Here is a 16,144-nt window from a genome sequence, read left to right as displayed (position 1 = left end):
GGCCCCAGAGCCCAAGCTCTGTCCTTCCTGGGGTGGAGCAATCGTCTCCCTTTGTGGACCCAGGACCGTGGGTGTTTGTCTGGTTTTTGGTAGTAGGTTGGGGCGGTGGGGATGAGGGGTTATAGAAACTCAGCACCCCCTTTTTATTCCTGAGATGTGTTTCATTTTAAATGACCACGTTATAGAAAAATCAGGGAACGGAAGAAAGGGCGAGTTGTTCACAATCCTTGCCCTCCTTTCTTAGCACCTCCCCTGTGTCCCCAACCACCAAACACCCCTTGGAACACTTTAGTTTTTCTTTCAGTCTTTATTGCAAGTCTGATGTTTTTATCTGAACTCACCACATGTGTCTTAAGTCAGTTTCCACCTGACAGCCGGCTGGCTCCTTATAGAACCCGGGAGATCTGCGGGTTTCCCCCAGCCAGAATGCTCTAGAGACAGCCTCTGGGAGATGCACGTGTCTGCATGTGCTGTGCATGTCAGTACAGATACAAAGGTTCCAGCATGCGCTTGTGGGGCAGCCAGGGGCTGACACCGCAGTCGCAGGGGGATTTTTTCCTCCTCAGGGAGACTCAGTTTCCCTCTTAAGGCCTTCAGCTGATTGGAGGAGGCCCACCCAGACCATTGAGGGTCCTCTCCTTTACTTAAAGTCAGCTAGTTTGGGATGTCGTGTGTTTACACAACACCTCCTCAGACACCCAGATTAGCGCTCATGGTGTTACTGGGGCTGCAACCTGGTCGGGACACACACTGACCATCGCACCAATACCAGTCAAGTTTGGCAAGATGCCCCAGAAAGCCCAGAGCCCCCACCCCCCTGGGCTTCCATGCTTTCCATCGGAGTCTAGTGGTCACCCTTTTGCCACCTCTTCTTTATCTTCCCTGGGACATTTCCCCAGGGGTTGGAGGTCCATCTTGGGGGCAGGGCTGGCCTGGGCTTGCTGGCCGACTGGTCCCATGACGCCCTCTGGTGGCCATGGGCACCCAGTGCCCTCAGCAGCTGTGGGAAGATGGGGTGGTGCATGGAAAGGGCCCCCGAGGTCAGTGCTCCCCTCTCAGCAAGACCCCACACTACCACTCATAGATGTGCTGTGAGCTTTCCCTGGGCCGTGCCCCGTGTCCCCTGAATTCCTGTGGAAAGCCTTGGAGCCACATCCATTCCAGGTCCTACCACCTTCATTTTAGAATCATGCTTTGCCTGCTTTTTCTTCCTCCTCGGGTTTCTTAGGCATCATGGAGTTTCTAGAAGGCTCTGGCCTGGAGGCACCGTGCTACAGCGCCAGGCAGGCCAGACCGTAATTCTTCCCCAGGAGGCTTTTCCCTGTGTGAGCCCGTGTGAGGGCTAGAGGGGCCGTTTGGCCAGTGGGGCAGTGTCTTCCCCGACTTGCTATGTAGGGTCAGGCTCTGGGTCTGCCCTTGTGACACTTAGACCTCCTCCTCCTCCTCCTCCTGGGCATTGATGGGACGTTCCCCCTCCCCCCTGCCAGGTCTGGAGGGCCTGGTCTGATGCCAGGCTGTATGTGCACAGTCACACAGACCGACGGAGAGGAGACGTAGCACCTTAGCGCTCGCCTCGCTCTTCTCCTGGCCTCGCCACTGCATGCACGCAGCTGGGCCCGAGTGTTCCTGAGGAGAAGCTTTGCTCTGGGCACTGTGCCTGCAGGGTTAGACATGGAGCAGGCAGTGGGTGCAGGTGGAGGAGCAGGAGACCAGCAGGGCCAGACAGAACAGGCGCAGGAGGGGGTGACAGGGACCCACTCCCCAGAGGCCCCTGAAGCTGACAGACTGAAGATTGAGACCCCATCGGTAGGCTCCTTAGCTTGGGGACCCTGATCAATTCTCCCTTGGTCCTTCAGTATTCTTGCCTACCACCAGACGGGGACCTTGTCCATGTAGGGGCTTGTGTGCAAATGAACGAAGCCTTAGGAGAACCCGTGTAGCCTGCAGTCCAGAACGAGCTCACTCGGCTCTTGCTGCATGTCCCCCTCAGACGTGAATGCAGTGCAGCTGGCATAAGGTCCCAGCGTTGTGCACTTCTTGTGTGGCTGTGGGATCCATCCCGGCCACCTCCCAGCCGGCCGTGGAGGTGTGCAGCTGTTCCCGGTGTTGGCTGGTTCCGTGAGCCCCTCTGTGGCATTCGCCATATTCCCTAGAGAGCCTGGCCGTGCCTGAGTGTATCTGGTCTCCAGGACGGCATCTGCCAGAGCAAAACGCTCACCTGTCCATTTGCCAGGTACCCATTTGCGTCTGTGTTGTCTGTGCTCTCAGGGGCACTGAGCTGGCTGACTGGCCCCTCTGCTGTCAGGGGGTGACTTCTGAGATGTTAATTCCTGACAGCTGGTGAAGCACCCCCATCTGGCCAGCCCTACCCCAAAACTCTTCAGTTGATGAAAAAGGAGAGGTAGGGTTTCGTCCAGGGTATTCAGGGCCTCGGCATTTCCCTGGGATATGGGGGGAGCCCAGACTACAGTTTCTAGAACGAGGTCTGGCAGGACAGGTCACAGGCCTTTGGCCATGACTAGGAACCAAGTCTTCAGGAGCACTTAGGATGTGCTCAAGATTGAGCCACAGGGTGTGCCTGTTGCTGTGTTGTTGGTTACAGGGACAATTTGGAAACATCTTTAAAAATCTTGGGGCAGCCAGTCAGCTCAGTTGGTTAGAGCGCAGTGCTCTTAACGGCGAGGTTGCTGGTTTGATCCCCACATGGGCCACTGTGAGCTGTGCCCTGGAGCTGATGGGTCCTAGAAAAACACTTAAAATAAATAAAAGTTTAAAAAAAACCTCTCATGGGGGTTCCCGAGTCAAGAGCCATCGTGCACCACGTTGGAGCAGCTAAGACCCCTGGAGCAGCGCGGTGGTGGTGGAGGGGTTGCCATGGAGAGTGAAGAGAAGAAGAAGGTGCTCAGAAAGGGCCCTGGATGTGGGGTTAGGGAAGTGAGGCCTCCTGCCAGGCCGGCAGAGAGGCTGCTGTGCTCCTGGAAGGTGTGTTCAGCAGCAGTAGTAACTCGCTCCCCAGAAAGTTTCCCTAGGAATTGCAAATGATGAAGAACACTGACGATCCCTGAAAACCCCTGTGGCTAGAGAAGACCTGGGTAGTGGTGTTTGGGTCCCATGTGAACCTGTTTCCTCCTTTTCCCTGAAGGGGACATCCGCAGTGTCGTCCCCACTCCCAACAGGGTCGCCCCTATCCCTACCTGGAACTCGATTTATCTCCAGAGCCCCCACCTGCACTGCCTCCGTGGCCCTGCATACCTGGGGGAAGGCAGTGGCCACCTTGGGATGGATTTCAAGGGAGGCCGCGTGGAAGTCCTCTGGCTGGGACCCGATCGAAACACCGAGAAGCCAGCGCTCACTGCAGGCTTCAGGCCTCGGAGGCACTCAGGCCTCCTGGAAGGGGACTAGCTGAGCATGTTTATGGCTCTGGTCCGTCTGTCACACAGACATATGGTCCCGTCCCCCATAACATGGGGTCAGGTCTGCCATCAGACGCACCCAGACCTGGTGCACTCGAGCCAGCTGAGTGCCATATGGTGGCCCCAGATGTGTGGGCAGCCGAGACTCGGTTCACAGGGCACGTGCCTGGTCACTGCATTTCAGGCCACATCCTGGTTCACATGCCAAGCTCTGCTCTGGTACAGAGACAGCTGTGCATTCCTGGGCCATTCCTGCCCAGCTGGCTGGTTTCCCTGGTGGTTCTCAGAGACTGGTAACCATTAACCAGCAGTAAAATAGCCCATTAACCAGAGGATTCCACAACAGTAGTGCTACAGAGTCATAGAGGGCCGGGGGCTTCAAGAACCTGCCATGCTGGGCTCCCAGCAAACCTCCCCGCCACCCCCAGCTGTCCTGAGGACACCGACCACAAGTGCCACCTGTGTGTGTCTTCCCGGCACTAGCAGCAGCAGGCTCTCCTGAACATTGGTTTCAAGGCCTGTCACCCACTGTCCTGCACAGACCAGCCTCTGGGCTCTGTGCTGGGCTCTCCCCACCCTCGGGGTGAATTTTGGAAGTGGGCATATATGCCTCGGTGGAAAATGTCCACACAGGGTGAAAGGGTCACAGTGAAGAGTCCCCCACCCTGTCCATGGGGAAGCTGCTCCCTGTGCAGGCTCAGGTAGGGCGTCTGCAGCGTGGTGGGTGGGCCTCTGTGCACAGGGCCTGGTTCCACCATCAGCTCTCGGCCGGCTGCAGGGGCTTCCTGGAGCTGTCACGGGTCGGCTTCCTGCACCCCCGTGTCCTTTGGCAGGCATCCCCTCGTCTTGATCAGGCCTGTAATGGCTCTGACTGCATAGCTCAGGAGTTCTGTTCTGCAGCTGGAGCCGGGGTACATCCTCTCCTCCTGCCTTCTCGGTCTGCCTCATGGCTGCGCGGACTGGTGGGAGTGGGGGGCGCCCAGGGCTGTGAGCAACTTGGGACTCAGGCAAGATCCCCCTCCCTTCCTCTTAGGGTTGACAGCCTAATGGGGACTGGTGCCCTCGGCAGATGGAAAGATCCTGCCCGGGGAGACCAGGTCCCTGCCAGGCCAGGCCAGGGTGAAGGAGAGGACAGGGTGGATGAGGAGGAACCACCATATCAGGTCCAGGTTCCCCAGAGGCTCCTTTTCATTTTGCGGACTGTGGGGCCTGGGCTTCCTGCCATATTCTGGGCAGCTGCTCAGTGTGCACCCAGCTCTGGGTGTGTCTCCCCGTGGCCCTCAGAAGCCTTGTTCGTGGCCCCATGGCAGTGAATGGATGGACACTCAGGTGGAGTCTGTCCGCATGGCAGAGGTAGAGTGGGGCAGTCGCTTAGCGGGCGCAAGGGTCGGAGCCTGTCGGCTGCCCAGCATGCCATGGTGGCAGCTGTTGCCCGTCTGGTGTCATTTCATCTTTGAGGGTGTTTCAGTCCAGATCTTCCGTGTTTGGTGGGTGCAGAAACTGACTCACAGCCCAGATTCAGGTGGGGTCCCTGCCTCCGAGCTCTCTGCTCCTTAGATGGCAATGCCGCTGCCCTCCCCCTACCGTGGGAAGCGAGGACCCAGAGCATTGCTGGGAGCAGGTGACTGGCCACAGGTCCTGTCACTGCCCGCAAAGCAGAGGTGTGTTTTGAAGGAAAGCGCTAGCATGTGCTTGCTGTCCGGGTCTGGCAGCATGGACAGGCGGGGTCCAGCAGCTGCCCGGTCCTGGGGTCCCCTCCGTGCTGCAGAACCCCCGGTGACATCCCCCCTTTCCACGCAGCGCATCTCCATCCCGCAGCCCGACTTTCCCTCAGAGGCTCGGACCTTCTCCTTCTACCTCTCCAACATCGGCCGCGACAGCCCCCAGGGCAGTTTCGACTGCATCCAGCAGTACGTCTCCAGGTGAGGCCCAAGGCACGGCCCCACGTCTCCAGCCTGCACCCTGGGACCCACCCCCCGCCTGGCACGCTGTGCAGATGTTTGTCCACCACCTCCGGCCCCGTTCCCCCTTCTCTCAGAGAAGCCCCTCTGGCTCCTTTCAGTGGGTCCAGGAGACGGGTGCAGGTCCTGGTGTGTCACCTCGGGACCTGGGGCCTGGGTCCCCTTGTGTCTTCTGGGTCAAGATGGCTCCAGTCAGTGTGGATCCCTGTTTTTCAGCAGGGGTAGGGGGCGCAGGCCCCAAGACCATGTCTCCCGTCTCCCAGATGTTCATCTTGGCTCCTGGCACCTTGTCTTACAGCCATGGGGACATCCACCTGGACTGCCTGGGCAGCATCCAGGACAAAATCACGGTGTGTGCCACGGATGACTCCTACCAGAAGGCACGGCAGAGCATGGCGCAGGCTGAGGAGGAGACTCGGAGCCGCGGGGCCATCGTCATCAAGGCTGGAGGCCGCTACCTGGGTGAGGATGGGGGCCTGGGGCTCCACCTGCAAGGGATTCCACCTGTGCAGGTAGCGTGCCTGCTGGGCAACTCGTGGGGGAGCAGGAGGCATTCAGGGCCTATCCAGCAGGGAGCCGGAGTGATGTGTGACAGAGGTGTGGTCCCTCACGTAGGACCAGCCAGGGCCATGTCGGGTCAGGAAGACAGTTCTGCCCTGGCAGTTAGGGGCTCTTCCATCTGCTGCCTCCGGACCCCCAGGTGGACTCGGCCTGAGAACTGGAGGCAATTGAATGTGTAACCCCTCCCTCAGGCCACATCCTCAGGGACCCCTACCCGTCAGGAACACAAACATGCTCCATGAATGCAGGGTTGCTGTGTGTCCTCTGGCCACCACCCCTTGCCTCACCTGCCTCGCTGAGTCCTCATCAAGGCCAGTGTGGCTGGGATGGTGCAGACTAGCAGATGCCCCCCACGATGGCTGGCGAGGGACCGCCAGGTGGAGATCTGAAAGGAAACGCATTGATCCCTGCTTGCTCAGAAGGCTCCAGCAGCTCAGCATCTAGGCAGAAATAATTTTGGTGAAATTGAGACATAAACAGTGTTACCAATGGGGAGAGAAGTACAGTTTATTCAGAAAGCTCCATCATCCAGCTGCAGCCTTCCCACCTCCTGGACCCAGAGAGAATTGAAGAATCATCAGAATTCATCGCCAGGGAAAGAGGGGCATTAGGCCAGAGAGGCGTAATACCAGCCTAGTGCAACCCGCTTAGTGCAAATGAGCGTCTCGATGGCTTTGTGGGGTTTTTCTTTTTTAAGAGGAGGGAGGAAGATTTCAAATCCCCCCAAAGAAAGCCTGTGGTTTTCCTTGCTTAGCAGTGGGGTTGGCCCTGAATGAAGCCCCAGATGTTGGTATAGGGCCCCAGGGAATGTGGCCGCGGTGCCCAGGAAGCCTTGGCCCTGGGCCATGAGCCCCCTGCCCCTGGGGCCAGAATCCAAACATGCTTCACCCGCTTGCTCTCACCTTAAAGATGCAAACGTGAACATCCATACACATCTTAATAAATTTCTGGGTTCTTTGGCCAAAAACTTGGTCAAAATTTGTTGTATTGGACCACTTTGGGTACAGTGGTGGTTTTTGCAGTGGTTTACGTTCTACTGGAAACACTCATCTCCTGGCCTCTTAAAACTCCCCTGAGCACGGCTCACTGTGTCAGGCCTCTCCCCACCTGTGTCGGCCCATCAGCAGGGTCCTGTCGGGACCAAGTCAGGCTCTAAGGATTCGAAAAGCACTCCCTCCTTTGTTAATCTGACAAATCAGATTTGGTTGGGTTAAGAGCAAAAAAAGTCATTGTGGCGAGTTTTTGGCCCAAAGATTTGAGGCGTGCGCTGTTCTCATTCAACCCCCCTCCACATTCCCTCAGTGGCATGGCGCCATCCAGGCACTGCTGAGCTGACCCCCTCGTCTGTGCAGGGAGGGTGGGGAGCTGCCCGCTGCCCCCAGGGCTTCAGGCAACATGCCACCACATCTGCGCGAGGAGCGAGCCCCTTGGGGCTTAAGCTGGGGAGCTGCTAGCACGCCGGGGTCTCCAGAACAACTGCTCAAGCAGCCCTGACACCTTTATTCCCTCCTTTTTTATAAAAGAGAACAACAGATCCCTTGGGGCCAGCGTAGGGCTGTGAAGTGCTGGCTTTTGGGGCATCTTCCCCTGATGGTTCAGTGACTGCCCCCACTTTTAACATCAGATGGGCTCATAGACCACCCCCTTCTCCCTGTGGTGCTCCACGTTTTTGGTCCCCAGGATGTAGGTTGCCCCAGATGAAGTCAGTTGATGGCCCTAAACATGCTTCTACTTCCTGAGGCTGCCACTTCTGAGCCTGCAGGTGCGCAGTGAGCTGTGTGTGGTCAGCAGGTGGCGCTCTCGGCCCCCCAGGGTCCCCACGGAGCAGGCCTGGTGGGCATGCTGACTTGTCAGGGCGTGATGCTGTTGACTGTTGCTTTCCACGCTCAGGACCTCAATGTCAGCCCCAAGCAATGGGACACCATGGCCTCCCCCTCCAATCCTTAATACTCTGGTTCCTGTTGCAGGCAAGAAGGTTCAGTTTCGGAAACCAGCGCCAGGGGCGATGGAGGCCGTGCCCTCCCGGAAGCGCGCGACCCCCATCAACCCGGCAAGTGCCATCAAGAAGAGTGGTGTTAGCGGGGGTGGCGGGGTGTCTCAGAGGCCCTTCCGTGACCGGGTGCTGCACCTTCTGGCGCTGAGGCCCTACCGGAAGGCCGAGCTGCTGCTGCGGCTACAGAAGGATGGCCTGACGCAGGCGGACAAAGACACGCTGGACAGCCTCCTCCAGCAGGTGTGTGCTTGCCCGGGCGGGCGCTGCGGTGGGGTGCGGAGGGTCCAGCCAGCTTGTGAGCAGCCTTGCAGATGGTCTGTACCCAGTGGGCTGGGAGTGCGACATTTCCTGTCTGCGAGCCTGGGGGTCAGCTCAGGACGAGGCCAGTGTCACACTCCTTGCCATCTGCTAATGCGTAGGCAGTGGGCACTGCACACGGGATCCAAGATTTCGGTTGCACGAGGGTTTTAGAATTGAGTGAAACCTGGGGTACCCACATGCGTGAGTTAGCGAGAGCTCAGGCTTGGCAGTGAGGAGAACCTCCCTCCCTGCCTTCACCAGCTGCAGCTCCAGGCAGGGGCCTTCACTTCTGGACCCTCCCACTTCCATCTGTGAGTGGGGAGTGACTGCAGCACCTTTTGTGGGGCCGAGCGCTTAGCCGGCGGGAATGAGGTGCCGGCAGGTAGAGTCTGCTGTTAAGAAACAGCTGGCTTCTTTGCAGCAGGAGTGGTGAGCCCAGAGCCACCTTCCTGAGGCCCTGCCCTGGCTCCCAGGGCTCCAGGAGACAGCAGGAAGTGAGCGGCTTGGGAAGTGAGAACCCCTGGGAAGTGAGTGGCTCGCTCTGGCTTCACATCAGCCGGGCTGTGCGGATGCTGCTTTGCTGAGCTGGTCTGAGGACAGACCGGCCAGCACCCTCAGGAGGAGGTGTTGCTGACCCTCTTCTGATTCCCCTCTGACGGCTCACTTGCCTTCCTGCTTCCTTCCTGTCTCCAACACTCCCGGCACTGGGCCAGCACCTCCTGTGGCAGAAAGCCCACACCAAGATAGTAGCTGTACCTGAGGATGCATTTCTGTATTTGCCGAGCTCTTCAGCAGCTCTCTTGGTGCTCGTGTTCCCTGTCCTCGGTGCTGCTTGAGGCGTGCGAACCACGTAGCACGTTTGGTAGGAGATGTCAGCACGTCTTCTCCGGCGGGGGTCCCTCGTTACCCTTATCCCACAGAGAGTTCGTGGTGAAGGGCAGGGGTGGGGAGAAGAGGCCTCTGCGACCTCCCCCTGCAGAAAAGATGGAGCTGCATTCCTTGCACAGTTGTAGATCTGGGCTGGGGCTCAGGCCCACTCAGAGATGCTGGGGGCCCTTGGGCAGGGGCCTCCCTCCCGTCACCTAGGGAGCTATCTCCTGTGTCCTGGGGGCCTTGGTGCTAGCTGACACCTCACATCATTAGGACTTGGGGGGCTCCCGTGTCTGCTCGCAGGCACCTCTGTGCAGATGTGGCCTCCTGAGCCACTGTCCCCAGTTTATAGGTAGTGCTGGCAAGGACCAAGAAGCACTATTTCTCCCTGAGAGTTTTGGAGTTGGCTAGGGGCGTACTAAAAGATAGCCCAGGAGTTTTCTTTGGCAGAGGGGCTTGCCAAAGCGTCCAGAAAGCTCCAGAAGCAGGAACAACCTCCCCAGGGGCCTCATTTCCTTGGAAAGTCACATATGTCGGCCTTGTCCTTGAGACTTCAAGGGAAGCACGTGGAAGGCCTTTCCCCCTGGACTGGGCGCCCCCAGAGTCTTTTTCTGTAGCATGGGAGACTGAGGCAGGGCTGAGGGAAGCTTGATGGAGTTGTCAGATATGAGTCGGGACTAAAGACACAGGTGAGACCCACACTCCCCTGGATGTGCCTGCCGCCCGCACTGCTGTCTGGCTGGGCCCTCAGCCTCTGGCATGGCATTCTTAGGAGTGCCCTCGCTCCCGCCCTCCCCTCGTGCCCTGTTTGTGCCCAGAATGAAGAGGAAACACATAGACCCCTCCAACGCAGAATATGCTGACCGAGCACACAGTTACACCCAAGGTTTACCCTCAGAGCACCCTTAAACAGCAGAACGCCAGGCTTCATTTTCTGGAGAGCCGGGTCTGGGGGTGCTGATGTGGACCTGCCTGGAGCACCTGCTCTGTTTCTAGCCCCCAAAATGCTCTCGTTGCTCCAGGCCTTTCTGGGACCAGAGAAGCACCTTCTGGGCGTGGCCCAGCTGGCCTCTGTGGGCAGAGAGCGGCCTCCCTGGGCCACTCGGATTTCTCCTGAATGCCTGGCTGCCTGGTGCATCTGTGTTCACTACCCCGCTAGTTCTCTCCCGTGATTGTGAGGGGAAGCCGGGCCCTGTCAGCTTGGGGAAGGGGAAGGTCTCAGGGAATCCCTTGGGCTGCACCTCACCCAGGCTGGTCATGTCCAGCCTCTCCATGTAACCAGGGCCTCAGAGAAAAGCACAGGCCTGTCTTCATGGGTGGGAGTGTCAGTGAGTGGGTGGCAGTTCTGGAGAGCGTTTGGACAAAACAGATCAAAAGCCATAAAAATGTTCAGAGCCTTTGACCCACTGATCCCCCTTCTGGGAAGCTGGCTGAAGGAAACCATTGCCAGTGTGGAAAAGCGTGCACATGGTGACGTCTGTTTATGCTACAGAGAAACTGGAAATGCATCAGCGTTAACAAAGGAGAAATATTTGAGTAAATCACAGTGTGGCCACTTGAAATATTACTCAACCCTTAAAAATGTTCACTGTGGAAAACTGTGACGTGGAGTCCTCTTAGAACCCAGCAATAGGGAAAAACAGCGACATAGAGCTGCATGTGCATGTGCGGGAGACCAGGGTACTCAGCAAGACAGTCGCGGAAGTGCCGCTTCTGGGCACCCTTCTGGTGACATATTCAGTCCATCTTTGCAAACTGTCTCGGAGACCAGCTCAACCTCCCTTAACCAATGGGAGCAGAGCTGGCTGGTGCAGGGTGCACCGTCTGGCCTCTGGAGGTGCCCCCACCCTCGGCCTACTCTGCTCCAGGAGCTGCAAATCCAAGAGGGGGTGTCCTTCGGGCTGCTGTAACAGAATCCAGTGGGTCTGGGCAGCTCAAACAACACAGTCTCACAGTTCTGGAGTCTGAAAGTCCAAGATCAAGGTGTCAGCAGATTGGGTGACTGATGAGGAGGGCGGGGCATAGGCACCATCGTCTCACCGTGTCCTCACGTGGTAAAAGGGGCGAGGGAGCCCCCTGGAGCCTCTTTTCTAAGAAGACTAATGCCATTCATGAGGGCTCCACTCCCATGACCTCCCACCTCCCAAAGGCCTCCCCTCCCAATGTCATCACCTGGGGGGTTAAGATGGAATTGGAATTTTGGGGGGACACACATTCAATCTATAGCACAGGAGGCTCGTGATGGGTTCATAAATGGTAGTCCCCCGTGTTGGAGCCAGCCTGACTTCTAGCAACTGGACCTGGACCTGGTGCAGGGGGGCCGGGAGTGGGGTACTGTCTGCCTGCCTCCACGTCCCCTCTCCCTTGGGCCTCCCACAAGGTGACACTCGCTCTGTGTTGCAGGTGGCTAACGTGAGTGCCAAGGACGGCACGTGCACGCTGAAGGACCGTGTGTACAAGGAGGTGCAGAAGGACTGGCCTGGCTACTCGGAGGGGGACCAGCAGCTGCTGAAGCGCATGCTCGTCCGGTGAGCCTGCCTCCCCCGGGCCTGGGGCAGATCTCACCCCCGGGATGCTGGGGTGCTCTTGCTTGGTCCTAAAGGCCTCAGGGCCGAGAGCAGGCTGGAAAGGTCCCTGGGGCCTCCCTGACCGTCTTCCCCACTGCCCAGGTGGCCCACCTCGGCTTCCTGCCAGGAGAAAGGCCAGCCACCCTCGTGCGGGGTGGAGGGTGTGTGTCACTACCGTGTTCCCCTGAAAATAAGACCCAGCCGGACAGTCAGCTCCAATGCGTCTTTTGGAGCAAAAATGAATATAAGACCCAGTCTTATATTATGTTAGACCTGGTCTTATGTTAGATAAGACCCCATCTTATATATTATAGTAAAATAAGACCGAGTCTTACATTCATTTTTGCTCCAAAAGACGCATTAGAGCTGATTGTCCGGCTGGGTCTCATTTTCGGGGAAACACTGTATTGTGAACACCAGAGAGCCGGATAGAGACCTCAGTCCACCCAGACTGTTCCCACTGACCTTCCCCCTTCCAAAGCTCCAGCCCAGAACTTGCATGTCCTGAAGGGTTTCAATGGCCAGAGCCTCCTTCTTAGAACCATTCAAAAAAGGGAAGGAGTAAAATCAAAACCAAGCCCCCCACAGACCTGGCTAAGTAGTGTTAATGAAATGCATTCCCTTTAGAGTTAACTGGGCCCAGGGGTCAGGCGAGGCCTAGGGGGGCTCTGAGGGGAGTGAGTGAGCTGCCTGGCTTGGCCAGTAATGCTTCTCGATTGCTGCCTGGCCTAGGAACCGGCAGCCAATCACTAACTCGTCCTTAAGTGATTTCTCAGGGACTTGGAGCTCTTTGAGGGTTTTGTTTTGTTTTGTTTTGTTTTTTAAGTTCCGCTGTTTAAAGCAGTAATTGCATCTGGAAAGCAGAGCTGAGTTGGGGCCACTCTGGGTGAACCTCAAGTTCCTCCTCAGCCCTAAGGGACACTCATCCCCGAGCCACCAGGACTGAGGGCCCTGCTTTGGCTGTTCCAAGCCTCTGGGTGTCGGGGAGCTAAGAGGAGACGGTCTCTGCAGAAGACACACCCTATCCCATGCTCCCTCTCTGGGGGTTGCCCCAGCTAAACATGTCACGCTGGCACTGTCGTCTCCTGAAGGTGTTTTCATCCATCACACAATTTTTGGCAAAAGGTCCCGTGTTGAAATGGTTGATTACCCGCCCCCAACCCAAGTGCTTTGAGGTGGCGAGGGACACTCACAGGGCACAGTGAGGGTGCTCCCGTCCATCCTTCCTTCAGAGCCTCTCACCAGGTGCCCAAGTTCTCAGACCCCAGGGCGTTAGCCTCACGGAGCTCCCAGGAACGGCATGGCCAAGAGAGCTTAGCCCGTGTGCAGGTTTGCACATGAGTGTGTGCGTGTGTGTGTGTGTGTGTGTGTGTGTGTGTGTGGTGGGTGGGAAACAGTGCTCAGAGGCTCTCCACTGGCCCTTGTGCGTCCACATGGACAGCCTGGCGGGTGATTTGGGACAGGCAGTGGCCCTCGCAGTCTGAAAGCTCCGCCCCTCTCGTTCCCTCCCTCTGCCACTGCAGCACTGTGTTCCTGGATCCTTCCCCTCATCTTCCCTGCTGTCTTGTCTCTCTTTCTTCCCTACTTTTGGGAGATTTCTTTGGCTTCTCCCATCCCATCTTTTTTTGGCCATCATTTCTGGTTCCCAAGAGTCCTTTCTGTTGTATTTTTGTATCATGTATGATGTTCTTATTCCATGGGAGTGCCAACATTTTAAATGTACTGTTTCTAAGGATACTTTTAAAAAGTACTAGCTTTATTGAGATACGATTCACTTAACACAAGTCACCCTTTGAAAGTGTACAATTCAGTTGGATTTAGTACACTCACAGTGTTATGCAACCATCCCATCTAATTCCAGAACATTTCCTTCATCCCAAAGGAGACCTCGTCCTCCTTAGCAGTCACTTCCCACTGCCCTCCCTTAGCCCCTGGCAGCCACTACTCTGCTTTCAGTTTGGATTTGCCCGTTCTGGACACTTCACTTAAATGGGATCATACACCATGTGGCCTCTGGCTTCTTCGACTCGGTGTAACACGTTCAGGTTCATCCAGATTGTAGCGTGTGTCAGTGTTTTCTTCCCTTTTCTAGCCAATACTATTCTATTGTGTGGCTGGACCACGTTTTGTTTATTCGATGAACACTGGGGTTGTTTCTCCTTCTTGGCGATTGTGCCTGCTGCTGCTGTGAACCTTCGTGTCCAAAGACCTGTGTGGATGTGGATTTTTTCCGTTCTCTCAAACACATACCGAGGAGTGAAATTGCCGTGCCATATGGTAATTCTGTGTAACTTTGTAAAACCACCAAACTCTTCCTCAGTGACGGCACCATTTTCCATTCCCACCAGCAGTGCCCACAGGTTCCAACTTCTCCACATCCTCATCAACACTTATTTTCCGATTTTTAGAGGCTGGCCGTCCTAGTGGGTATGAAGTAGTATCTCATTATAGTTTTGATTTGCGTTTCCCTGGTGGGTAACGGTGTGGAGCACCTTCTCGTGCCATTTGTGTATCTTTGGAGTGGTGTCTATTCAAGTCCTGTGTCTTTTTGAAGATATTAAAGCCAGCGTTTTTGTTGTTGCATTAAAATTTTCATCCCTAATCTCTCTTTCCTTTCAAATGCACTTTGCTGTCTGTTTTGGAGCCTGACATTTGTTGCCCCTTCCACCCTCCTCAGGACTTTCCTCTGTGTGGCTCAGGCTCGCTCCGGAGGGCCCCTCTGTTTCCTCTTCTCCCAAGACTACACGTTTGCCCCTCCTGTCATCCAGGTGTGGCCCAAGCAGCCTCCCGGCACCTGGGGAAGGCCTGGGCTCCTCTCCTGGACGTGCTGTGGGCCACGCAGCAGTCGACCAGGGTCCAGAGCAAGGCTGCTTGGGGACAGCTTGGCGGGAGCCCCTCCTCTGAGGTTCCTGAGGCTCTGCCCCCCAAGCCACAGGGTTCTGAGGTTTCGGACTGGGTTTTCTTGGATCCTCTAGGAAAGTCACCACCTGTATTTCTGCTTTAGTGTTAAATGTCTCTCTCTTGTTCGCTTTCCTCTTCATGCTATTTTAGTGGGGGCTTGAAAGAGAGTGAATGGAAATACCCGTTCTTTGTTTTCTGTCCTTAACTGGAACTCTGGTGGCTTCTGTGTGGCTGGACAGCAAACCTGCCCCCCCTTTGCCATGGGGACCATGTTGTTCTAAAGAATGCCTGCATGTTTTGGGCACCTTTCCTTTGGCTCTCCTTGCGTTTTGGGCCATGTGCAGAGGACAGCAGCAGTGGTCTGGAATGTAGCCATTAGCCAGGGAGTCAGGCTTGCTTGTCACTGGCTGGCGCGGTATAGATGTGGCCCCTGAGCCCCTGGATCTCAGCCTCCCCGCAGGGCGTGGAGAGCTTTCTCTCCCCTCATCCCTGGCTGCACTGTTCTGCTCAGGGCCAGGTGGGCCAGTTAGTGGCTGTCCCTGCAGTCCACAGTAGGTGCTGTGGCCGGGGCTCCCAGCAAGGCGAGTGCTAAATCCGAAGGCCTTCCTGTCATAGAGCAGGGCATCTCAGTTCCCTTCTAAATTCTCTAAAGTGTTTGCAGTGAGCGTCATTATTAGGATGAACAGTGGAGGGGCCAGTGCCCTAGTGTCCCCAGCTGCCAGTGGGACACAGTACAGACCTTGAATGTTTGGTCAATTTTATGTAGTTCCCTGGTCTCCATAGTAACAGGGGTCTAGATGAGTGAGTGGTCAACTGACCTTTCTCAGGGCACAGAACACTGAGTGGGGCAGTGCTTGGGCCAGTGAGGCCGAGGCCCGCAGGGCAGCTGTAATGAACCTGAGCTGGGACGCGCCCCAGCCGCTCTACCTGCCAGGCCTTGATAAACCCAGCGTGCTCGCCCACTCTGGTTCAGCGGGGTGGTGGTCCTTCCCTGAATCACTGGGTGAGGGTGGGACTGTGATGTCAATGCAGAGACGGGTGGTCCTGGGTGCGCCCTGAGGGGTGCTGCTGCGAGCCCCCCCTACCCTGCTTCTCCTCCACAGGAAGTTGTGCCAGCCTCAGAGCACAGGTGGCCTCCTTGGAGACCCTGCTGCAGCCAGCCCTCCAGGCGAGCATGGAAGTTCGGCCTTGCCCCCACAGGTAGGAGCAGTGGGTGGAGGTGCTGGAGGAGGAGAAGGGCGGGGGGTCTCACCCTGAGCCAGTAAGCCTGATCCAACCTTAGTGCTCGGGGGAGTCTTTGGGGCCCTTGGCTCAGGGCTGGGATGTTTTCTTCAACTAGTGAGCAGCTGCCTGGCTTCCCCCAGGCTGGAGGCCTGAGCCCAGGGCCTGGGTGCACTTCCGCTGGACACCTGCGGGGGGTGTGGCCGAGGGAGGGCGGACACTAGACTGCCCTGAACCTCATGCTTCATCTGTACCTGGCTCTGCTGCCTCTCAGGACTATTGGTGAAGATTCCGTTAGATCCAGGGTGCTGGCTGCAGGACAGGGTGGTGATGAGAGGGCCCCCTGAGCAGTGGCTG

At 56.9% G+C, this 16,144-nt stretch overlaps 1 protein-coding gene across 1 annotated transcript in view; it reads left to right on the top strand.

Annotated features, from left to right (window-relative positions):
- ELL (elongation factor for RNA polymerase II) overlaps positions 1-16,144 on the top strand; it is a 59,681-nt gene that overhangs the window by 34,099 nt on the left and 9,438 nt on the right. The window contains exons 3-7 of the mRNA XM_033134413.1: positions 5,214-5,335; positions 5,673-5,836; positions 7,903-8,168; positions 11,502-11,626; positions 15,670-15,766. Of these exons, the coding sequence (XP_032990304.1) occupies positions 5,214-5,335; positions 5,673-5,836; positions 7,903-8,168; positions 11,502-11,626; positions 15,670-15,766 (774 nt within the window). The remainder of the gene's footprint in view (positions 1-5,213; positions 5,336-5,672; positions 5,837-7,902; positions 8,169-11,501; positions 11,627-15,669; positions 15,767-16,144) is intronic.

This window comes from Rhinolophus ferrumequinum, chromosome 18 (genome assembly GCF_004115265.2).
Source record: "Rhinolophus ferrumequinum isolate MPI-CBG mRhiFer1 chromosome 18, mRhiFer1_v1.p, whole genome shotgun sequence".
Taxonomy (NCBI): Eukaryota; Metazoa; Chordata; class Mammalia; order Chiroptera; family Rhinolophidae; genus Rhinolophus; species Rhinolophus ferrumequinum.
The sequence above is the reverse complement of the archived record's forward strand: the minus strand, read 5'-3'. Positions and strand labels throughout refer to the sequence as shown.